The sequence below is a fragment of the Macrotis lagotis genome, chromosome 4, assembly GCF_037893015.1.
Source record: "Macrotis lagotis isolate mMagLag1 chromosome 4, bilby.v1.9.chrom.fasta, whole genome shotgun sequence".
Lineage (NCBI taxonomy): Eukaryota > Metazoa > Chordata > Mammalia > Peramelemorphia > Peramelidae > Macrotis > Macrotis lagotis.
Genome location: NC_133661.1, coordinates 274,784,013 through 274,810,118, shown reverse-complemented (window position 1 = coordinate 274,810,118; position 26,106 = coordinate 274,784,013). Strand labels below are relative to the sequence as shown.

General features: G+C 33.5%; 1 protein-coding gene across 5 annotated transcripts in view; it reads left to right on the top strand.

Annotated features, from left to right (window-relative positions):
* The window catches only part of GPHN (gephyrin), a 714,820-nt gene that overhangs the window by 578,623 nt on the left and 110,091 nt on the right, over positions 1-26,106 (top strand). For all 5 annotated transcript variants that reach the window (XM_074236098.1, XM_074236097.1, XM_074236096.1 and 2 more), the window contains 2 exons: positions 16,884-16,976; positions 21,504-21,559. In XM_074236098.1, coding sequence (XP_074092199.1) covers positions 16,884-16,976; positions 21,504-21,559 — 149 coding nt within the window. The remainder of the gene's footprint in view (positions 1-16,883; positions 16,977-21,503; positions 21,560-26,106) is intronic.

The following is a 26,106-nucleotide window of genomic DNA, read 5'->3' as shown; positions in this document are numbered from 1 at the left end:
CCTCCTCCTCCTGACAGAAAACAATCTGATATAGGCTATACCTTTATGACCATGCTAAACATAGATCCATTTTGATCATATTGTGAGAGAAGAATCAAATCCAAAGGGAAGCAAAAAAAAAATTAGAGATGGGAAAAAGTGACATAATACATAAGACAACTTTTAAAAGTTGAAGATAATAAACTTTGGTCTTCATATAGACTCCCCAGTTCCTTCTCTAGATATGCATGTAGTAGGCAAGGTAGGATAAGAAATCAACCACCCCATCCTTATATTCTCTATTTCTAGAAAATATACTAGAATATGTTCAGCAAAATCCATAATCCCAAATCCTAGTTAGCTCTGCAGTCACTTAAGAAAGTTCAATATCATCCATCTTTAATACCTTCCTGGGTGCCCTAAATGTCTTAAATACTTGCATGAGTGCTTTATACTAAAGAATCCCAGGAAATTGGGGGCCCTTTGTATCAAAACCAAAAAACAAACAAACAAATTTCTGCCTTAGAGTTCTAATCTCAAAATAGCTTCCTTTATTCCAGACATAAGAAGAAGTGTAACTCATAAGGTCTTTAATGATTCAGACCCTTTTGCAAGGCAGCCAATCCAGTTCATAACAGAATCACTTACATTCAGTCTTTTACACTGATAGAACTAGACTAATTTAAGAACAAATTAACAAACTATACAATAAATGTGTGATGATAATACAAAGCAAGTAAATGTATGAGAGAAAATTAATTTTAAAAAAGAGCCAGAAGTAATCAATATGAACACAAATAATTCCATGAAAAGGCATACATTGCATTGTAAGCAGTGTTGTCAAGTTACATATGTGACTTTTTTTCTCATTTTCATCTGGGACACTATAAGTTAGTGATCACTGGTTAGAGAGCCCTTGTTCTTCTGTGACCTGATGATTCACCTGCTCCAAAGTCTTCAAGAGTTATTTCTTAGTCAGTACTTGACAGCTGGAATGACTGCCACCTTAAATCTGGTATGGCTTGGCCACATTCCTTTGCAATTTTTTTTCATTAATTTCCTTGATATTTTTGATCTTTTTGTTCCTCCATTGTTTACAGTTGGAAAATACTAGATGCTTTTCTAGCACAAACAAGAAGAAAACAAAATTGCCCCCTCTCTCACAGAAATTTTAGTATAGCAATAAGACAAAAAACAAAACTCAAAGGTGTAAGCATTGGTAAAGAAGAGAAAGAAATCTGATAATATAATATACTTTGAATATACCAGATACTCAGAAAATAAATTAACTAAGTAATTAATAGCTGCAGCAGGTTTTCAGAGTACAGAATATGTCCATAAAATAATCAACATAACTATATATAGAGAGAATTTTTTTAAAAACAGGAAGAAATGATATTAAGAAATATTTTGCCCTATACCAAGGTATATTTACCTGTCATATCTATGGTGAGGAATAGAATTTATGACCAATAGAGAACATGATGAAATGCAAAATTAATAATCTTGATACATTAAATTAAAATGTTTTGGGACAAATAAAACCAATGAAATCAAAATTAGAAAAAAGGTGGGAAACCATTTTACAGAAAGTGTTTCATTTCTAAGATATATAGAGAGAATTGAGTCAAATTTATGAGAATTGAAGTCATTCCCTAATTAATACATGATCGAAGATAGGAACAGGCAGTTTTCAGGTGATGAAATTAAGGCTATTTATATTCACATGAAAAAGCATCATTTTTAATTAGAGAAATGCAAATTAAAACAACTCTGAGATACCCTGTCATACCTATCAGATTGGCTAATGTGACAGAAAAGAGAAATGATAAATGTTGGAGAGGATGTGGGAAAACTGGGACACTAATGCATTGTTGGTGGAGTTATGAACTAATTATGGAGAGCAATTTGGAATTATGCCCAAAGGCAATAAAACTGTGCATACCTTTTGATCCAGCAATGTCACTACTAGGTGTATAGCCCAAAGAGATCATAAAAAAGGGGGGGGGGACTCACATTACAAAAATATTCATAGTAATTCTTTTTTATGGTGGCAAAGAATTGGAAATTGAGGGGATACACATCAATTGGAGAGTGACTGAACAAGTTGTGGTAGCTGAATGTAATAGAATATTATTATTCTGCAAGAAATGATAAACAGATATCAGAAAAACCTGGACACATCTACATAAACTGATGATGAATGAAATGAACTGAACCAGGAGAACATTGCACCCAGTAACAATAAGATTGTATGATGACCAACTATGATGAACTTAACTCTTCTCTATAATACAATGATCAAAGACAATTCCTTTTTTTTCCTTAGGTTTTTGCAAGGCAAATGGGGTTAAGTGGCTTGCCCAAGGCCACACAGCTAGATAATTATTAAGTGTCTGAGGCCAGATTTGAACTCAGGTACTCCTGACTCCAAGGCTGGTGCTCTATCCACTGCTCCACCTAGCCAACCTTTCAAAGGCAATTCTAAAAGAATTGTGGTGGAAAATGTCATCTACGGCCTGAGAAGAACTGTGGAATTTGAATGCAAATCAATGCATACTATTTTCATTTTTTTCTGGGTAATTAATCATTTTATCAATTATTACTAGTGGATAATTAATAAAAGGAGTCAAACATGATCATGGTGGCTTCTTATTTTTTTCCAGTTACTTACAAAGGTAGTTTTCAACATTCATTCTTTTGCCAAGTTTATGAATTCCCCATTTTTCTACCACCCTCCCTTCTCCCCCTCCACTCCCCATATCAGCAAACAATCTGATCTAAGTTGTACATGTACAATCATGTTTAACATATTTCTATATTAGTCATGTTGCGAAAGAGAAATTAGAACTATGGGGAAAGAAAACCAAGAAAATAAAATAAAAAATATAAAAGAACATTTGATTCTACATTCAGACTCCATAGTTTGTTTTTTTTTCCCTGTATATGAGTCATTTTCCATAAGAGGTCTCTCAGGATTGGCTTTGATCGCTGAATTGCTGAGAGATATTGCTGCTTCCATCATAGTGTATCTATCTCACAAGGTTGACCTTATGTTGTACAGTGTTTTTCTGGTTCTGCTCACTACCATTCATGATTTCTTATAGAACAATAAAACTTCCTATGATTCATATACATAATTTGTACAGCTAATCCCCAATTGATGGACATCTTCTCAATTTCCAGTTCTTTGCCACTACAAAAAAAGTTGCTGTAAATATTTTTGTACATATGAATCTTTTCCCTTTTTTTATGATCACTTTTGGATACAGATCTAGTATTAGTATTTCTACATCAAAGGGTATGCACAGTTTTACTGCCCTTTGGCTGTAGTTCTAAATGGCTGGATCAATTCACATCTTCACCAACTTTTTCTACATTCCCTCCAACACTGATCATTTTCCTTTTCTGTCACATTAGCCAAATATATGTGAAGTGGTACCTCAGAGTTGTTTTAATTTACATTTCTTTAATCAGTAATGATTTGGAACATTTTCTCATATGACTATGGTTAGTTTTAATTTCTTCAACTGAAAACTATTCATATCCTTTGACCAGTTATCAACTGGAGAATTACTTGTATTCTCATAAATTTGACTCAGTTTTTGATATATTTTAGAAATGAGTTCTTTATCAGAAACACTAGTTGTGAAAATTGTTTCCAAGTTTTCTACATTCCATCTAATCTTGGCTACAGTGGTTTTGTTTGTGCAAATACTCTTTAATTTAATGTAGTCGAAATCATTAATTTGGAAATTTATAATGTTCTCTATCTCTTGTTTGGTCATAAAATTATCCCCTCTCCATAGATCTGACAGATAGATTATTCCTTGATTTATTATTTGGCCTATAGTATCATTCTTTATGTCTAAATCCTGTTCCCATTTTGATCTTATCTTAGTATAAGAGTGAGGTATGGGCCTGTGCCTGTTTTCTAGTTTTCTCAGCAGTTTTTGTGAAATAGTGAATTATTATCTCAGAAGCTAGAGTCTTTGGGTTTATCAAACAGTAGATTATGGTAGTCATTTACTACTGGTTCTTTTTTACCTATCTATTCCACTGATCCACTTCTTTATTTCTTAGTCAGTACTTGACAGTTAGGATGACTGCCACCTTAAATCTGGTATGGCTTGGTCATATTCCTTTGCAATTTTTTTTCATTAATTTCCTTGATATTCTTGATCTTTTTGTTCCTCCAATTACCATTTTTTCTATCTTTGTATAATAATTTCTTTTTGGTAGTTTGGTTGGTATGGCCTTGAATAAGTGATTTAATTTAGGTAAATTGTCAATTTTTTTATATTATCTCAGTCTACTAATGAGTAATTGAAATTTTTCCAGTTGTTTAGATATAACTTTATCAGTGTGAAAAGTGTTTTAGAATTGTTTTCATATAGTTTCTGGGTTTCTCTTGGCAGGTAGATTTTCAAGTATATGAAATTGTCTATAGTTCCTTTTTTTTTTAGGATTAAAGCAAGAAAGATACATAAGAGATAATTTTTATAAAGTGTTCATCAGATTCTGAAGGGGTGTTTTTTAATTTGTTTTGTTTTGTTCTGTTTTTCTTCCTCTGGATGGGAATAACAATATCCATAGCTAGTCTAATAGCATTGTCCTAGCTCTTTGAACTGCCAAGAAGAGCTGCTTCCATCAAGGTTTATCATGTCACAGTGTTGTTGATGTGAACATTGTTCTCTTGGATCTATTCCCTTTACTCAGCATCTATTGAGATAATAATATGATTTCTGTTGGTTTTTCTATTGATATGTTCAATTATGTGAGTGTTTTCCTAATATTGAACCATCCATTCCTATCCATTATAAATCCTATATGATCATGGTGTATTATCCTAGTAATAACTTGCTTTAGTCTCATTGCTAAAATTGTATTTAAGATTTTTACATCAATATTCTTTATGGAGATTGGTCTGTAATTTTCTTTGTCTGTTTTGGTTCTTCCTGGTTTAGGTATCAGCATCATGTTGGTGTCATAAAAGGAGTTTGGCAGAACTCCTTCTACTCCTATTTTTTTTTAATTATGTAGAATAGGAATTAATTGTTCCTTAAATGCTTGGTAGAATTCACTTCTAAATCCATCTGGACCTGGAGACCTTTTCTTAGGGAATTTATTGATGGCTTCTGCAATTTCTTTTTCTGAAATGAAGTTATTTAAGTAATTTATTTCCTTTTCTGTTAATCTGGGTAGTTTGTATTTTTGTAAATATTCATCCATTTCACTCAGGTTATCCAATTTATTGGCATACAGTTCTGCAAAGTAGGTTCCAATTATCTCTTTACTTCTCTCCTCATTAGTGGTTAGTTCACCCTTTTCATTTTTGATACTTGTAATTTGGTTATCTTCTTTCTGTTTTAAATCAGATTAACCAAAGTTTTGTCTGTTTTATTGGCTTTTTCATAAAACCAACTCTTAGTTTTATTTATGAGATTTTCTTGCTTTCAATTTTATTAATCTCTCCTTGATTTTCAAAATTTCTAACTTGGTATTTAATTGGTATTGTTTAATTTGTTCTTTTCCTGGCTTTTTTAGCTGCATACCCAATTCATTGATCTCTTTCTCTATTTTATTTGTATAGACATTTAGAGAGATATAAAGTTTATCCTATAAATTCTGGTATAATATCTCCTTAGTATCATTTTCTTGGATATAATTATTGATTATTTCTATTATTTACTGTTTGATCCACCCATTATTTAAGATTCGAATTTTTTAATTTCCAATTAGTTTTTAGTTTATCTTTCCATTACCCTTTATTACATGTAATTTTTATTGCATTGTGGTCTGAGAAGTATATATTTATTATTTCTGCCTTTCTTCATTTGATTATAAGGTTTTTGTGCCCTAGTACATGATCAGTTTTGATATAGGCACCATGTACTGCCAAGAAAAAAAGTATATTCTAGGAATTTGGATGCTGTACCACTAGGTGTATATATGTTTAGTAATGATATAGCTTCATGACCAATGGTGCCTTTTAAGAAGATGTAGTTTCCTTCCTTTTCTCTTTAATGAGATCAATTTTTGCTTTTACTTTATCTGAGATCAGGATCTCTACCCCTGATTTTTTTTTTACTTCAACTGAGGCATGATATATTTTGCTCCAACCTTTTTTACCTTTTACCCTGTATGTATCTCTCTGCTGCAAATGTGTTTCTTGTAAATAACATATTATAAGATTCTGGTTTTTAATCCATTCTTCTATCCACTTCCATTTTATGGGACAGTTCAACCCATTCACATTAACAGTTAAGATTACTAATTTTGTGTTTCCCTCCATGCTATCTTTCTGCATTTATATTTTTCTCTTTCCTTTCCTCTTAATCCTCCTCACCAAAATTTTGCTCCCTCTTCCCTTTGACTTTTCTTTTAAAATTTAACTTTCAGTTTATTTTCATTTATACCTTCATTTTTGCCTTCACCTTCCCTTTTATCAGTCCCTTCTTCCTTTACCTTTCCCTTTCTCTGTCCCCCCTTCCCTGTAGATTAGGATATCTTTTCAGACCCAAGTAGGAATGTATCTTATTCCCTCTCTGGTTCAAATCTGTTATTGAATGGAATTGATTCATCATTCACAGTCTCCTTTCTTTCCCTCTAAAATTATAAATCTTTGTGCCTCTTTACCTGGTATTATTTATCACTCTAGTACTATTAATCAGGTATCATCAATCACAATTTGATTATTTGATTGCTTGATAAGCTCACCTTGTTATCAAAGTTTCATCACAGATTGATTGCTTAATAAGCAGCATTGTCTCAAATTACATCAAATTATAATTATAATCATTTTTTACCTTATCCCCTTTTCAGGTACCCTTCAAGGACACACAAACCTCCTCGTGAGCCAAAGTATCATTCAGAGTCAATTTAAAAAAAAAAATTTATTTATTTAAGGCAATTGGGTTAAGTGACTTGCCCATGGGCACATAGCTAGGTAATTATTAAATGACTGTGGTCAAATTTGAACTCAGGTCCTCCTGACTCCAGGGCTGGTGCTCTATCCACTGTTCCACTTAGCTGCCCCACTAAATGATTTCTTGCACTATTTTTACCCCTCCCAGGTTATTTTCTCTCACATTTTACTCCCCACCACCACCCTCTCCCCAACCAAAGTACTCTTGTTAAGTGAAGTATGGATTAAATCAGACCCTGATCTAATTAACTACAAGAATCTTAAAGATCTCTAAGTTCTTAGAGGCTCTGGAGGTCTCATCTGAGAACTTTAAAAATGATTGTAAGTTACAGAAGACACTGACTCAAGGCTGCCCAATTTATGATGGCCTCATTAGACAAAGTGCTAAGCTTTGTCAGCCCAGCAGAATTAAAGTGGTTCAAAGGATAATGAGACATTTATATTTAAGGTTAACACCCCTGCTTTTCATCAGGGCTTTTTGTCTCTTAGTGATGTCATCTTGTACCTCTTCAATAAAGAGACAAGATCCAACTTTATCTATGTCCTTCAAGTCCAATCTCTTCAATTATATTTGACTCTTTAATTGTCCTGAGAGAAGGAAAGTTCTCAAGAATTAGAAGTATTATAACTTCCCTTTTAAGGTTGTATACAATTTGATGGTCTTGACCACCATTTGTTTTGTTTCATTTTTTTCCTACCCCTTTTCATTTACCTTTTTATGCAACTCTTGAGTTGTGTATTTAGCAATTGAATTCTCTATTTAGTTCTGTTCTTTTTGTTAGGAAATTCTGGAAGTCTTCTGTTTCATTCAACATCCATCTTTTTCCCTGACAGTATATGCCAAATTTTGCAGGGCTGTACATTCTGGGTTTTATTCCCAGGTCCTTTGCTCTCATGATATATGGTATTCCAGGTCTTCCCATCTTTCAGTGTTGAGGCTGATATGTCCTATGTGAGTCTGATTATGTGTCTTTTGTATTTGAATACTAAGGGGTTCCTGTGGATTCTTTCAATGGTTTTATTGTTTTCTTGTTCTAGCAGATTTGGTTACTTTAAATGAAATTTTCTATCTCTTACTGTTGGGATTGGATTATTATTCCCTCTTTGAACCAAATCTGTTGAGAGTAAGATTTCCTCAGTCCTCACATCCTCCCCTTCTTTCCCTCTACTATAATAGGTCCATTGAGCCTCTTCACAATTTGTTATTTGTCCTTTAATGTATCTGCCTTCATCTCCAGTATAATTTTTTTATATCTTGATTGTTTTATTCCTATATTGTACCCACGGCTTCTGTCAAAGTATACTGCCTTCATCTGTCCTGATAGAAGAATATATCTCAAGGATTGATTAATTTATAAGGATCATTGCATCATAATCACTTCATACCCACACCCATGTTCCAAGTATACTCCCCACAATTATTCCATTAGAACTACAATTCTCAAGAGCCATAAATATCGTCAAATTATAATCAACTTATAGCCACACCTCTAAGCATTCTCCCTCCAGCTGTCCCAATAGAAATAAAACCCTCTTGAGCTAAAGCATAAGCTAATACATCCATCATTACTTCATGATCAATTAATATCCACGCCCTCTGTCTAAAATATGTTCCTTTTAACTGTTCTAAGAGAACTATAATTCTCAAGAGTTAAAAGTTTTGTCTTCCCATGTAGGAATGTAGACAGTTTAATCTTATTAACTACCATTTTTGCCTCTTTCCATTTACCTTTTTATGCATCTCTTGAGTCTCATATTTGAAGATCAAAATATCTTTTCAGTTCAGGTAAGTTTGAAAGTCTTCTATTTCACTGAAAATCTATCTTTTCCCCTGAAAAAACATGCTGAATTTTTCAGGTAGTTGATTATTGGTTGTAATCCAAGCTTGTTTGTCCTCCAGGATATCATATTTCAGGCCCACCCAGTCAATTTAATATTGAAGCTAATAATTCCTGCATAATCCTGACTGTGGATCCCTGATATTTAAATTGCTTCTATTTTGGATGCTTGATTTCCTTTTGGAAGCTGTCTTTTCTCCTTTAGCAGATAATTATTAAATTTGGCTACAAGAGTCCTTAGAGTTTTTATTTTGAAATTTCTTTCTAGGTGTTATTGATGAATTCTTTTGTCTTCTTGTTCTAGGACATTAGGGCAGTTTTTTGATCATGGCTTTCAGGCAGACCAATAATTCTAAATATCTCTCCTGGATTTATTTTCCAGGTCATTCATTTTTCCTAAGAGGTACTTTATATTTTCTTCTATTCTTTTTCAGATTTTTGTTTTTGTTTGATAGAATCTTGGTATCTAATAGTCATTACTTTCCATTTGTCCAATTCTCATTTTTAGGGTTTTATTTTCTTCAGTTGACTTTTGTGTTTCCTTTTTCAGGTGGTTAAATTTTGCTTTTAAATGCATTGTTTTCCTTTTCCATTTGATTAAATTTTCCATTTTTAATGAATTGATTTCCTTTCCAGTTGGTGAATTTTTCTTTTAAAGGAGTTGATTTCTTTTTCCATTTGACCCATTTTACTTTTAAAGATATTGTTTTTTTCACTTAATTTTTCATAATCTCCTGCATGACTCATTTTTTTTTCTTCTTTCTCTCATCTTTGATTTTGAAAGTACTTTTTGAGTTCCTCTAAGATGTCTTTTTTGGATTTGAGACCAATTCAGAAACCCCTTTGAGGTAAGCATGAAAGCACTTTGTCATTGTTTTCTTCTTCTGAGATGGTATTTTATCATGCCTATCAGAATAGTAGCTATATATGGTCCTTTTTGGTTTTTTGCTTTTTTAGTTGAGCTCTGCTTTTTGACTATGGTCCCAAGCTTTTTTGGCTGGTGGGTTGGATTTTGTTCCCTGACTTTCTGCTCTGATGTCTCAGATTCTCAGAGTAGGGTAACCCACCCCATCCTGCCTACCACACTAGCATTCCAAGCTCAGATTTCACCTTCCAAACTGATATTGAGACCCTCACTGCTGGCCTACTGTTCTGCCAGCCAATTCAGCCAGAATCTGAGTTGGGCTGTGGCCAGTAACTCCTGCACTGAACCATACTTCCCTTTAACCCATATGAGACAGACCTTTTCTGATGTTCCTCCATATCTTGTTTCTGGATTTTATCAGTTTAAGGTCTATTTAGAGGATTCATTAAAAGTTGTTTTGGAAAATCTTCAGGAGCTTCCTAGTTCCATACCACCATATTGACTCTGCCCAAGAAATCCTACTTTCACTTTTTTAAAATTTATTTTTGTTTTTCTCTTTCTCATAGTTTTCCCTTTTATTGATTCTTCTTTCATAGCATGACTAATATGGAATTAATTATGTGTAACATAATTGAACATATTAAAAAAAAAACTTTTAAAAAAGGAAAAATTATATTTAAAATAACTACAAAATATTTGGGAATTAACCTGGTGAAACATATAAGATAGAGAACTATAATTGCCAAATACTCTTTACAGAAATAAAGGGAATCAATTAATAAATTATTCATTTGTCTTGGTTAGACCATGGCAAAAATAAATGTAAATATTAGCTAAATTAGTTCAAAGATTTCATGCTGTATAAGTTAAATTGCCAAGAATATATTTTTAAAATAAGACAAAAAAAATGAAATTCACTTAAGATAAAACATTCAGAATAGCAGGGGAAATAATAAAGGTGAAAATGTGAATGAAGGGAGCATAATATTACCAGGCTTACCACTATATTATGAATCAAAAATCATCTAAACCATTTGGAACTGGTTAAAACAATTTTTAAAAAAGACAAGTTTTTAAGTAGAACAGACTAAATAGATAAGAAACAGAAGCAAATGAAATCAGTTGTTTTCTGTTTCATAAACCCAAGAATATAAATTACTGAAGGGAGATTTCCCCTTTTTGAAAATTACTGCCAACAAAATTAGAAAGTGGTTTGGCAGAAATTAGAATTAGACCAATATTTTCTATAATATACCAAAATAAATTCAAAATGGCTATGTGACCTGAATATGAAAATACATACTGTAAAAGGAAAAAGAAAAAGAAGATAACAAGATCAAGTTTGTTTCACAACTATGACTAGGAGAGAATGTTTAACCAAAGAAAGGAAATTATAAAAAATAAAATAGATAATTTTGGTTATATAAAATTAAAAGACTTGTGCAAAACAAGATGAAAACAAAGTTAGAAAAGAAATAGGATGGGAAAGATTTTTTGCATCAGACATCACTGATGAAAAACTGATCTTTTAACAACAAAAACAAAAGAATAATTCCCTTTATCCAAAATACAGAGATTTATCATATATAACTCCAGAGCCAAAAATTGCAATTCTAAATGACTAAATGAAAACATATTTTAATACTATTAGTCATGGTAATACAAATTAAAACACTTCTAAGTTTCACATGACTCTCTATGACAAAGATGAAGATGAACATTTGGAGGGGCTGGAGAAACAAATACACTAATGTATTGTTGGTGAAGTTTTTGGATAGTCCAGCTGTTCTGGAGTTCATATTCATATTCAGTTCATATTCTGGAGTTCATATTCAGAATTCTGAAACAAAACAGTGACTAAACTGTCTATACTCTTTGACCCAGCAATCCCATTTCTAAATTTCAGGGAAGTCAATAATGAATTAAAATTTGCCTGAAATTTTTCTAGATAGTCTTTCAAATGTTCTTTGAGGATTTTTTTTTACCAGAATTGTGTTTTCATCAGTTTAAGATACTTCCAGCGGCTAGGTGGCACAGTGGATAGAGCACGGGCCCTGAAGTCAAGAGTACCTGAGTTCAAATTTGACCTCAGACACTTAGTAATTACCTAGCTGTGTGGCCTTGGGCAAGCCACTTAACCCCATTGCCTTGCAAAAAAAAAAATCTAAAAAAAAACGATATTTTCATTGAATCACTCCTGTCAATGCTTTGCAACTTAGAGAGTTTCCAGAGAAACTGAGAGGTAAAGAAACTTCCTGAGAATCAAATACCAGATGTGACACTTGAACTGGTCCTATTTCTATCCACTATACTATACTATACTGCCTATCATATTGTAGTCATTATAGTTCACTGATGAACCTGAAGGTAGATACCATACCATATCATATTTTGGTTCAGAGTCTACCAGAATACATGACTATGTGTAGTCACTTAGATTCATATACATATTCCACCTTTAATTGTTGTCCTTTTGGTCTGTGGCTATAGTTGCTCTTGCCAAGAGTTATTTTGGCTTTCATTGCCCTGGGTTGTCCTCATAATGCTATCAACTTTAAACTTTTTTTAGTTACTACACTGAAAATAACTGTTGAATGGAAGAGACTATTAAGTTATTTTTACTCCTACTTTTATTTTTTGTATGAGCTGCATTTTTTGAGGGATTACATTACTAGAGATCTACTGAAGTATGTATATTAGACACTGTATCTACTTTTGATAAACATAACCATACCTAAAGCAAATAAAAAATATGGAAATATGTAAGCACTTTGTAAAACTTAAAGCACTGTATAAATATCATCTGTTTTTATAAAGGCAGCACACTGGGTAGAGTACTTTTCTTAGCATAGTTTCTTGAATTACATAGATAAGTTTATGACTGAGGAATCACTTTGGTGACTCTGAGAAACTCTGAGATTCTATTTCCTGTTATCATCCATTCCAGATTCAATCAGTTTTCATCTTCTAGATTTAAAATCTCTATTTGAAGATGTTGTCCAGGCAAATTCAATCAAATGACATTTTTTTATTTTGTCCAAATGCAAGTAAGTCAATTGGCAGCACCTTAATCACAATTGCCTTTAATGCCTGTCTTTTTGTATTCATATCCTATGTGTTGTCATTGATGGCCTTTTGGATCTGTAAAGGCTCTCCTAAGTTCTATTTCATTTTGTTTGGAATATCTTTTAGGAGCTGTTAATGGAAACAGTGGGAAATTTGATGATAAACATTATGGAGAGAAAAAGATTCTTGAAATGCAAGGCCCTGGTTAGGGTTACTATAGTCCTAGTAATATTTAAACCCCACCATTTCTGCTGGTTCAATAGAGAGGCAAAGATCAGAACCAGAGCAGATCATCCAGCCTTATTGCCTATTTTTGCCAATCCTCTCCCATTTTTCTCTAATCCTTAACCTTGTTTTTTTTTCACTTTAACCTTCATTCCTTCTCCAAAATTTTGAAGTTTATTAATATGAAAGTGGAACACTGTACAATGGTGCTTTGAAAAAATAAACAAGAAAAGAAGACTATTGGGAAACAAACTATCTCCAAACACAAGAACACCAAGACAATTGTTATTCACAAAGTGGGTACAGGCCAAATAAGTGATGAATGACTTTGGACTAGAAAAGGAATGACATTTATTAGGAATGACTTCCTGGAGAAGCTGAATTTTAAGCCATGGACATGGACATGATTTTATGAATACATAAAGCTTCATTCATCAAGCATTTATTAAGTATCTGCCATTTACCAGGCACTGTCCCAACTGCTGGATATATAAAAAGAGGCAAAAGACCACCCCTGCCTCCAAGGAGTTCGAAATCTAATTGTACATTACTATAAAGCACTGATTAACATAAGCACCAAAATAGGAGGTAGCTAGCTGAAAACAAACAAACAAAAAAGCTTAGGAAATAATGAGCAAAGTAACCTGAGAGTCATTGTACCTACTTTCTTATAACCCTTCTTTAGACATCAGCATTTGTGACTTTCCTTCATTTTCATTTCTTTCCCACTTTGGTCCTCTGCTTAAACAATTTTTCTTCTTCAGTCCCCAGGAAGTGCAGCTAGAAACAAATTCATCATCTTCTCAGCATGAGGTAAAGGAGGAAAATCCATAAAGGAAATTTTAAAAGTAAAAGAACAGACAGGTGATTGGTTTGGGAAAGTTGACCTCTGAAGTGTGCAGAGCTGGGACAAGGCCTCCTCTACTGTGTAGCAGACTGAAGCTACATCTGATCACTGGCCTAAGGAGCAAATAAAATATATAACTTTGTCAATATATCATATATACATATGATAAGGTACCGTGGCAAAATGACTATATTAGTCCATCTGACTGGGTTTTTGGAAAACTTAAGTTCTGTTCCTTATTCTACCATTAAAATGTCCTCCTTAGTGCCTCAACTTTTCTTATTAAAGTACCACTCTATGTTTCCTAGAGTGCTGAACTTAGATTGAGGACTACCTGGGTAAATAATTCCAATATTTTTAGTGGCATGACCATAGGCAAATCATTTAACTTTACTGAATGGCAATAACTATCTATAGTACTAACTTCACAGAGTTGTTGAGTGAAGCTCAAATCAGGTAACATATGTACAGATAATATATGTACAACCTTAAAGCACTATGTAAAGTCAGTTTTTAGAATTGTCTTATATAAAATCAGGATAATACTGATTATAATTAGAGCTTCCAAAGAATAGCAAAATTTAACAATATAAATATCAAGTCATAAACACATGGACTAATCCTTCAACCTGTTCCTAATCTTTCTTTTTTGGAGATTGTGGCATTAAAATAAGTCTCAGCAGTTGCTCAACTTGTAAGTTAAATTCCTGCTTTATTACAGACTGCCAAGGGTTGAATTTTATCTATAATCTCTTTCTGTACTTTGGGTTGTATGAGGGGCATCTAGGTGGCGTAGTGGATGAAGCATCTGCCCTGGAGTCAGGAGTACCTGGGTTCAAATCTGGCCTCAGACACTTAATAATTACCTAGCTGTGTGGCCTTGGGCAAGCCACTTAACCCCGTTTGCCTTGCAAAAACCTAAAAAAAATAAAAAGACTTTGGGTTGTATGGATATCATACCTTGATCAGCTCTATGTCAGAGATATCTTGTATGGATGGTTGTTTTTGCATAAAGAGCAACAATGAATACCTCTATCATGAAGAAAGAAATTAAGGCAGTTGAATCATATTCCTTTGACTAACACTTGGATGGGTCTAGGACATTTGTCAACTCACTATACTTGTTAGTATCTAGATCTGACCATCATCAAAAAAGAGTTATTAATAATAATGTGCTATTTGTAGAGCACTTTAAGGTTTGCAAAGCACTTTATGCTATCTCCTTTGATTCTTGCAAAACTTTCTAAAGGCTGTTTTTAATCCCCATTTCACAGATGAGAAAATTCACCCATAAATCTTCTAGGTTCATAAGAAACTGTAAAAATTACTTCATTGATAGTTAAGGCAATTACTTGGTATGTATATGTGTATACATTTATTTGAATCTGTATAAATATATTCACATGTATTTTACATATGTGGAATATATATATATATATATATATATATGAATCAATGAACATATTTATGTCAAAACTCAGCAATCTTCAAAGTACTGGACTGTTTCTTTCCAGCACTGTAATAAGTTTAGGGGTGGAGTTGAGGAAGAGAAACTGCTTAAACACTGACTCTCTTGAACCAGTAGGCATGTGGGCAAGAATTGGTTGCTCTTTTCCATGGAGTACATTTCCTGACACTTAAGTGTCAGGAAATGGAAGATCAGCCCGTCTTTACTATGGTTACTACATTTTAGTCTGCATTTTAATATTTAATGGAATTATGCCTTATTTCTGTTGTAGGCTTAAATGCTTCTAAGTCAGGCAACCAAAATAACTATATTCAGATAAACTAGCCAAAGATTTATCTGAATCAATCAAGCAGGAATGCATAAATGAAGCAGCTGTGATTACAAAATATTTCTAAATGAAAATGAATGATTAATGATTGGAGAGAGCCCTCTCTCATCTCAAGTTCTGACAGCATGTCATCACCTGTTATCATTCATGGTAATGGGCCAGCAGAGTCAAGTGTAAGAGTAGCAGTGGTTTGTTTGGAAGGAGGGGCATATAGTCATATTGCTGTTATAATCTCTGTAGTTTGGATTAGTTCCAGATCTGAAGCAAGGAATTTCAATGTGGTCCTGTACTGGAACTAGTTTCAAGAGTTGGGTGGTCAGAGAAGAACAGTTCAGGGAGGAGTTGAGGGCCATTTCAGTTGTGGTCCAAAACAGACCTTTTTACTCTACCTTCACTCTCAGTCCTGCAGATTGTATCAGAAGACTCCATTGCCTTTGTGATGAAATCTGTAGAGAAGAAAATTTTCTTCTATCTTTCTCAGATGTAACTGTGACTACAACAGAGATTTCCACCTAATTGTTTTTTCCCTTAACACATGCCAACTAGCTCACTCTGAGACTTTAAGTAATTGACTAAGGAACTGGCCTGACCTACACAATCCTATATTATTGAAATTGGAAAGTCACTTTTTTTTGGTAAAAAGGGCAGTTATTGATTAGATACTATATGGAATTGGTAATGAAATCTAATTTTTTTGGTACACAAAAATATTTGCTAGTGGTTCAGATTATTAAATAATAATCCCAGTTTACTTTTATTCTGTATAATTTCAATAGCCTCTACATAATATCAGCTAGTAGTTTTAGCCCACTCTTTAAAGTCATCATCTTATTTGGTCTAAGGAAGTCCAAATCAACAGCGAAAATTTGTGTAGGCTTAGTTAGTCCAACTTCCTCTTTATTAAAATTGGATAAGGAAAGGCTAGAGTGATGTTACCTTAACTGAGCACTATAATTAGGTTACAAATCTTCAGAATTTCTCTACTGCTTTTTCCCACCCTTGTTTGCAATTGAAAGAAAATTTCAGTAGCTTTCCTTTTAAAGAAAATGGTATTTAGGAGTATTACAATGTTGATGATGCTTCTGCTTGAATCTCTTTGAAGGCTTTTTGAAGCCCAAGTCAGTATTAGAAAACTTTCCCCAAGTAGTCTAGGGAAATAACTAATTTTTCATCATGGACGCTAGGATACGTCTCTGTCTTCTCTTAACTACAGTAAGTCTGAAAGAGCCTTTAATGAATTAACTTAGATAAACACATGTGCACATCTCCCATCTTTGATTTTCTTTCTCTAGGTTTACTCATTCCACTTCTTTTTTTAAAAATTTTTTTATTCTTGTAGATGGAATGGGTAGAGTCCTTGCTCAAGATGTATATGCAAAAGACAACCTACCCCCTTTCCCAGCATCAGTAAAAGACGGCTATGCTGTCCGAGGTAAGTCTCTTGATTAGTATTGGTCATATACTGCACAGTTTGAAGGATTTGACCTAATTCTAGGCATCTGACTATTTCTTCTCTGTCTGCTAGAATAACTTTATTCACAGAGAGGTAAATTCACATGTGAATTTCCTTACTCTAGGTCTAATGAGAATTTTTTTTTCCTGGAAGGCACACTATTACACAAAAACTCCTACTCAACAGATATTTAAGGAAGAGTCTTTGCATTCTATGCTTTCAGATGTCTTATTCTGAACTCACTTGAGTTCCTAGGGATGTTTTCTTCGTGGAACCTCTAAGGACTCAAGACCAGGAAGAGAGAAATCAGTGCCAACACTGGGGCAGTTAAGGTCAGATTTCAACTAAACCACAGGCAACCAACATTTGGAATGACCTATCCTACTTTAATCACAAGTAAACCATTTGAGAAAAGTGAAAACTAAATTTCCTTCAATTCTTGGAACATACCAATTTTCAGAGCTCTTGTAGCTACAGATGGTGTTGGCAAGATAGGCAATTGGACCTACACAGACTATTTAAATACAATAAATAAATAAAATGTAATTCCTCCCAGTATGAGATCCCCCTAAAATGGACAACTGTAATTGAATTGCTTATAGACTCTAGGGATCTTGCCATTAGTTATAAATTCAATACTGATGGAGTTGGGAAAATATCTGGAAACAAGACACAGTCTACCTTCATAGCTGAAGACAGTAGAATCCTTTACTTTTTATTGAGCAATTAAAGTGGTTTTTCTTATTTTTTTATACATTTAAATATTATTCATGTGTGACAAGTCTGGTGACTTTATGTGTTGAAAACACAGTTGCTTAGTCCCTCTCTGTGGGGTGGGGAAGGTCCTTGGTCAGAATTGTTAAACTTGTATTTTATAGAGCACATTTTGTTTTAGTCTTCTGTTGCAGTTCAGCTTAGTATATGTATGAAATCTTACCTTCTTTCCTGAGAAGAAAACTCAGAGATGCTTCTCATTTCCTTCAGATGGCTCAACTTTAGAACACTGAGGTAGACTAGGCAAAGCAGAGATTTCAGATACATAACCCTGCCTTGATTCAGTTGGTACATTTTAGCTTCCAAATTTCTCTCTCCTCTGGTATTTATATGATTATTGTCCAGACAGAATATTATTTGATTTTTTCTGACAGCCACATCACCTTACTGCTATCTAGAATTCTGTTTGTAGCAGTGCTATGTGTGGTCTTATAAAATCATTGTAAAATGATTAAGGATTCTGATTTCAAGGGAGCTAAAGCAGATGAAACCCCAAAGGAATTTGAATATTGAATTTTTACCTGTCTGGTAATATAAAAGAAGAAAAAGTAAAAAAAAAATTACTTGAAGTAGAATTATTCTTAAAGAGAATGTTCTGTATTTTTGCATGAGTCAATAACAGCTTTGTAAAATGAAACTGTATTGCTCAGAGCATTTCTTGTTGCCAGAGAGAGAATGATTAGCCCAAATGAGCTATAAAAGTCTTTCTTGACATACATGAACTGATGCATAGTGAAGTGAACAGAACCAAGAAAATGTTGTTCATAATAACAATAGTATTGTTCATTGAAGCACTGTGAACAACTATTCTCAGCAATACAATGATCCAAGACAATCTCAAAGGACTAATAATGAAGCATACTGTCCACCTAAAGAACTGATATTAATTGAATACAGACTTAAAGCATGCTATTTTGTACTTTCTTTCATTTTTTCTTTTATTCAAGTCTTCTTATATAAAATGTCTAATGTGAAAGTGTTTTACATAATTGTACATGTATAACATATATCTGATTTCTTGCTATCTCTGAAAAGGGAGAGGGGAATGATAGAATTTGAAATTCAAAACTTTAAATAAAAAAATTACTAAAGTAATAAGGGGGAGCCTTTCTTGCTATTGTGAGATCTAGCCAAATAATTTTTATTTAAAAACAACTTTACGAAGAAAATTATCAAACAAAGCAATATAGTAAAGTTCAAGAGCATATCTACTGTGCAGCTGTCTAATAATTATTATTTATTATCTGTGGAAGATTTGCAGTGCTTTGAGCCACATAAAGAGGAGACACAGTCTTGACCTTAGGAGCTCACAACCTAATTTGGATCAATTCAGCTATAAAGACAACAATTATAGAAATAGTTGAAATTTGAAGCACTAGATTCTTTGCTTTATCTGCTAAGTTAATATATGATGATATTATGACTGAAACAAACAAGTCAGAAATGAGAGCCTCAAACCGCCAATGAAAAGCCTAACATATTCTTTAAGTAAACTTTGATCAGTCACCATTCTGAATTTTCAAAGACTCCCTCAATTCATTTTCTGTTACCAAATTGTCAGATAATAACAAATTCTACAAATAATGTTACTATATTTTACAATACTGGGAAGTAAAAGTGATCTTCTCTTCTTTGTAATTAAGTTCATCATTATTCTCTCTGGGTTATGCCATCTCCTTCAGGATCTCAGTGAGAAGTACCCAAGGCACTTGTATACATACAAAAGGACTGCTCTGTTTAAATCTTTATAGCTTCAGAGCCTAGCACAGTACTTGGCAAACATAAACTAACTAATACCTTTTGAAGATATGTTGAATGAATGAGTGAGTGAAGAACAATGAAATATTTTTAAGAGCCTTAAAGAGAGGTTGTTGTTTACCAGAATGTAATGGTAAAGCATGTTTTTTCTATTGATTCCAGTAGATTTAAGACTTCAATACATTTTTGCAGAAATCAAAAGTCACCAAAGAACCTTATCAAGAACTGGGTTCTTGAAATAAAGCCGTAAGCAAAAACACAAACATTTTCTGAACACTAAGGAAAGGAGGCAACTTCAGAGTCCAGCATTAAACATTTGTGAATTGCTTCCATAATGTGTTTGTTGTTAGATTTGATTTTGATTGCTTTTTATTGCTTCTTGCAAATTAAACTCAGTGGTTACAAAACAAAAGAGAAACTCATTAGTAGATATGTGAAAATTAGCTGTGTACTTTAGAAGAGAAACAAAATGAAATAATAATCCACTACTATGTTGAGTCTTTGTAAAAAATAGACTGCATAAAGGGCTCATTCCTTGCTTTCAAGGATATGCAAAGTAGTGAAAGCAGTCTTTAAAAAATTCAGTGTGTTTTATGATAGTGAAGGATACATTCCTGAACAGTCTTCTGAATAGAAAATAGCAATATAATACAGTATAAAGAATAATGGAGTGGGAATCAGGAAGCTTTGGTTTTAGGGACTCTGCCATTAATCAGCTATTTTAGATATCAGTATGGATATAAACCTTCACAGCAATTTTATTCAGTGCTTCATTGTAGTGTGGAGGTTACACTGGGTTCTTGAAGGCTTTGCCAATCCAGATCTCAGCAGATCATCTTAACTAACTAGAAGTGCTTCAGGCACAGGTTTAGGAATAATCTGTATATCCAAGGATCTGTCTTTCATGGCTTTCAAATTCAGAAAGGCTTACTTAGTACCAGCTTGGTGACAAGACAATGAATTGTTTAGCCATATCAAATCTCAAAGTTGTGATATATTTGTGAAAGGAAAACCCACATCCTACAAAATTCAAGAACTTTAAGATATTAAAATATAGAAAATCTATTTTTTAACCTCCTGGAATACTTTGACACCTTATCTAACTTTTACAACAAGTCAGTGAAAGTAGAGAAAATTTGAGCCCATAAAGATTTAGCGACATTCTCAAGATTAGACAGCTATTTTACAATAAAACCATAATACCTAAAATCTAGACCTCATTGCTTCTAATCCAAATTTTTTAATATTAGATCAATTTATTATTTTTTTTAATCAGAAGACAACTACAACCTAGTATTTGTATCTTTCTCTGGCATAAATGAAATAATTTTTAAAAAGATCCTTTATATCTCCATTTATAGTCCATGTGTGTATGTGTGTATGTGATTATAGTCAGTGACAGTTATTGGGAAAATTGCTATTTTGGAATTGGAGAATATGGAAGGATTCTTCCTCTACTATCTACAGCTTGTGTGTCCTTGGGCAAGTCATTGACTTGTTCCAGACCTCAGTTTACTCAGAGGGAGTTGGATGGGAGACTAATTCTTAGATTATTTCTAAGGTTCTTTCTTACTCTAAAACCTAAATTCCTATTATTGCCCTCCTTTATGCCATATAGTACTAACTAACATTCATTCAGTGACTTTGTTGGGAGACATACCAACTGAAAGCAAGAGTGGAAATTATAGAAAGGAAGGGAGAGAGTTCATTCACCAACATATCACCAATAACACCATCAATAAGAAAGCTTATTCAGGTGATATTTCTAATAATATGTTGGAGATAACCAAACCAAAAGTTGTACAAACTGTTGCCTATTTTGCAGACTCCCAGATAATCTTATACTCAGTCTTTTTTAGAAAGACTCCAGTGAACCAGTGTTTAATAGCACCTTGGACCTATTTCCCATTTTGAATTTCATTAGTGCTATAAGTCTGCACTGATCATTGTTCTTGGTTCTGTTCTCTTTCATAGCTGCTGATGGTCCAGGAGACCGCTTCATCATTGGGGAATCCCAAGCTGGGGAACAGGTGAGACTCATGTATAGGATTTGATGTAATTTGATTTAAATGCAATTTAACATTTATTGAGTATCTGCCATATGCTAGATACCATGTTAGATACTCTGGAAAAAATACAAAATAAATGTCACATTATCTTTGCATTTAATGAATTTATGATTTAGTAGTAGAGATAAGGTATTTAAGCCACCAAAAATTATGCAAGACAAAGGTGTGATAATGGACAAGTGTAGAGTATTGTGAATTAGTTAAGGAGGGAGAGTTCACTTCTAACTATATAGATAAAAAAAACACTTTGTGAATAAAGTGAAGTTTGATCTAGGCATTGAATTCTGGGTAGAACTTTTATAGACAGAGTTTTACGTAAAAAGGAAGGATATTTTAGGAGGAGGAGGTAAAGTATAATTAGGAAAACACATGACTTATTTGGGGAATGTCAATAGCCCAATTTGGCTAGAGCATAAGAATACATAAAAAGGAATAATGGAAGATCTGACTAGGACCAGAGCATGAAAGACCTAAAACTGTCAGACAGTAGAGTTTAAAATTTATTTTGTAGGCAGTAGAGAGCAGTTTTTGATCAAAGGAATGACAAGATCACAATTGTGCTTCAGGGAAATTATACTGGCAGCAGCATGCTGGTGACTTGAAACAAGAAAAGACTCAAGAAAGAAAATACAATTAGGAAGCTATTAAGGTTAGTTCTAGAAAAAAGTCTGGGAGGATATAAATTAGTATAGTGGTTATGCAAATAAGAAAGGGTGATGAATGAGAGACTGGGTGAGGGAGGGGGACAGGCAACTGAATGAAGTATAGTAAATGAACATGGAGAACAAAGGGTTCGAGGAAAAAGTAAAATAAAAAATCACAAAAAAAATCACAGATCTAAGAATTGAAAGGGACTACACAGGCCATATATCCTAGATCTTATCTGACCTGGAATCTCTTCTATAACATTGTTGACAAATAATCCTCTGGTCTCTGCTGAAAAAACTAATGTCTATGATAGAGATATTTATGAAGTCAAATTTTTTTCTTTGAGTTAGGATCTTTAGCTTATTGTTCTTATTATCTATATATGGGTCTTTGTTACCTCAAGGTCCAAGGTTTTCCCCCTCTTCCCTTCTACTACTCAACTGAATATGTCATAAAAAGAGATTTTAAGAGCACCTTCTGTGCTATTTGCCCTAGATGCATTTTTTTAAATTGCTTGTCCTGAATATTAGAATTGTTCATTACAGCTCTGGAATTTATAGATAAACATCTGGGGCCATAGAATTTATTCCTGGTTCTCTTCTTTGATATTGTCTTCCATATGTTACTGGTCTTTTCTTCTACTAGTTTTCTTCCTGTTTTGTAGCTGTAACTGTAAACTAGTAGGTTTGGTAGATCTATGTTTATAGTTTTTCCCTTCCTCTCTTCTTTTTTTTTCCTCTCTCCCTTTTCCCTCACTCTACTCTTCATTGTTCCATTCTAAGTTTAATTATCATAGTTTTTAAATTTTCGGTAATTGTTCTTTTATTAACACATTAAGAAAATACATCTCTGGTCAAGATCTCACCAGTTATATTTTAATAAATAATCTTGAATTTCAAATTCCCTTCTCTGACATCAGCTTCTTAGTCAACTGTTCATTCCCCAAATCTGCATTTCTCTTCTGAATTGTCTACCTTTAGTCACCATAATGGTAAGAACACCTCTGCCCTATGTTCTTCCTTTATAAGAAAAATCAGAATAATGGCCAACATGTTTCTAGAGTTTATTGTGTGCCAGACACTGTGCTAAGGGCTTTACAAATATAATTTCAATTGATCTCACAAAATCCCTGGAAGGTTTGTGCTATTATTATTCCCATTTTACAGATGAGGTTAAATGACTTGCCCATCATCTCAGGCTAGATCTCAACTCTGACTCCAAGCCTGGTGCTCTCTCCACTGCATTAGTCAGCTCCCCCATACTTCATAACCCTTAGCAGTGCTTTCTAGGCTCCTTCACAAATGTATTTGTCTTTTCAAAAGACAATAAGAAGTGTCTGCAGAAACACAAATGATAGCCAACATTTTATATAGTCCTCAACACTCCATGAAGCGGGCACTTTGTCTTATTATTCCCCTACCTACCTACCCTTTTTACAGATGAAGTTAAAAGAAGTTGTGTTCATCTCAAACTATGACCATGTAGCTAAGTAAATGTCAGAGGAAAGATTCAAACCCAGGCCTCTCTTAACTTCATGTTCAACAGGCTTTTCATTAGCATAATCTCTGAAGGTCACTAAAAACTTTTCCTTATTCTTCATATTTTCATTTAATGAAAATCTTTACTCTTTTTTTTTCTTCTTTTTGGTAGCTCTTACCTAGTATTTGTGACTCCTGCCACTCCTAATTGTACTAAACAAGGTTTTCTAAGGTTTAATTTACTTCCCATTTTTTCTATGATAATTTAGTCTACTCAAATGAGTTTAATTAACAATTGACATAATCCTTGCCACACCCAGATGCAGCCAGAAATAAATACTAGCTGATTGACAAGAAAAAAAATCAAACTGTCTAATTAATTCAGCCTCTTTCTGGGAATATCCAAATATTTCCCTGTGCTTCCTTCACCATTATATTCTCTGATAGAGTTTTGAGCTTGGTTGAATGGAAGAATGGTGATGACCTTAACAGAGATGGAAAGGCAGGAATGGCCCACATGAGGGAAAGATGTCAATTTTTTCTAGCTTTTTAATCCTTTGCTTATTTCATATGGGACTAAATCTGTAAATCAATTTAGATAGTAACTGGACATTTTTTGGATATCTTTTGCATTAAAATGCATAATTCTGGGGGTGGCTAGGTTGCTCAGTGAATAGAGCACTGGCCCTGGAGTTAGGAGTACCTGAGTTCAAATCCGGCCTCAGGCACCTACTTGTGTGGCCTTGGGCAAGCCACTTAACGCCATTTGCCTTGCAAAAACCTAAAAAACAATGTATAATTCTTACAAGGATGTTTTTCTCTTTCTACCGGGTTTAGTAGCAGGGAGTAGTGGGAGAAGAGGACTTGCAACAGAATTGCCTTTCCCAAAAGAAAAAAAGGTCATTGAAGCATTTTTTCAAAATGTACAAAAGAGAGCAGAAGGGAATTCAGGATGGCTTTAAAAGCAACATGCTGAATTTATTATATACTTTTTAAAATAAAAAGCCCTATTAGATATTTGAATTTTTTAAAATTTAACCTTGTTTCCTATTTACTTTTGTATGTAGAAATGCTTTTTTCAGAATCTATTCATCAAATTCATAACAAAAACTTTTTAAAAGAAGCCTTAGGGCAAGAAAAATGTGCATACCCTTTGATCCAGCAATACCACTACTGGGTCTGTACCCTGAAGAGATGATGAAAAAGGGTTAAAAACATCACTTGTACAAAAATATTCATAGCAGCCTTGGTTGTGGTGGCAAAGAATTGAAAATCAAGTAAATGTCCTTCAAATGGGGAATGGCTTAGCAAACTGTGGTATATGTATGTCATGGAACACTATTGTTCTATTAGAAAGCAGGAGGGACAGGATTTTAGGGAAGCCTGGAGGGATTTGCATGAACTGATGCTGAACAAGATGAGCAGAACCAGAAAAACACTGTATACCCTAACAGCAACATGGGGTGATGATCAGCCTTGATGGACTTGCTCATTCCACCGGTGCAACAATCAGGGACGATTTTGGGCTGTCTACAATGGAGAATACTCTCTATATCCAGAGAAAGAACTGTGGAGCTGAACAAAGTTCAAGGACTATTCCCTTTAATTTAGAAAAAAAAATAGATATCTTATTGTCTGATCTTGCTATCTCTCATACTTTATGTTTCTTCGTTAAGGATATGATTTCTCTCTCATCACACTCAATTTGGATCAATGTACAACATGGAAACAATGTACAGACTGACAAATTACTTTCTGGAGGGGAAGGGGAAGTAAGATTGGGGGGAAAAATTGTAAAACTCAAAATAAATAAAATCTTTAATAAAACAAAAAAGAAAAGAAAAAAGAACAAACTCTTGTAACAAATAAGTAAAAACAAGCAAAACAAATAAAAAAAAAAGAAGCCTAAAAAAATGATAAAATATATGACTAGGTTGAATAAGAAAAAAACCAAAACCTTAGAGTGCTAATTGAATATCCCCAAGTTCTATAAGACTTTCATTAGACTTCAGTGATTGTTTCTGAATTCCATAAATCAATGGTATGGAAAGCTTACAGGTCATATCATCAACATGATCAAAAGGTTTAAAAAAATTCTCTGAGGACATATAAAATTGCAATTTTTTTAGTCAGCAAAAAACTAAGGAATACTAACTTATCTCTGTGCTCCATTTTTTGCTATCTCTTGATCCCTTCTACCTCATAATCGTATTTTTTTATTCTTTTTTTGTAAATAACTAGAAGCTATTATTGTTTATTTGCTGGTATTTTGAAGAAAAATGTAATTATTAGTTTGTAAGTACCAGTTCATAAAATCTTATTCTCTTAGATCTTTTCTTCAAAGTACTGTAAACCAAGAAAACTTGGAAAAGTATTATTTTC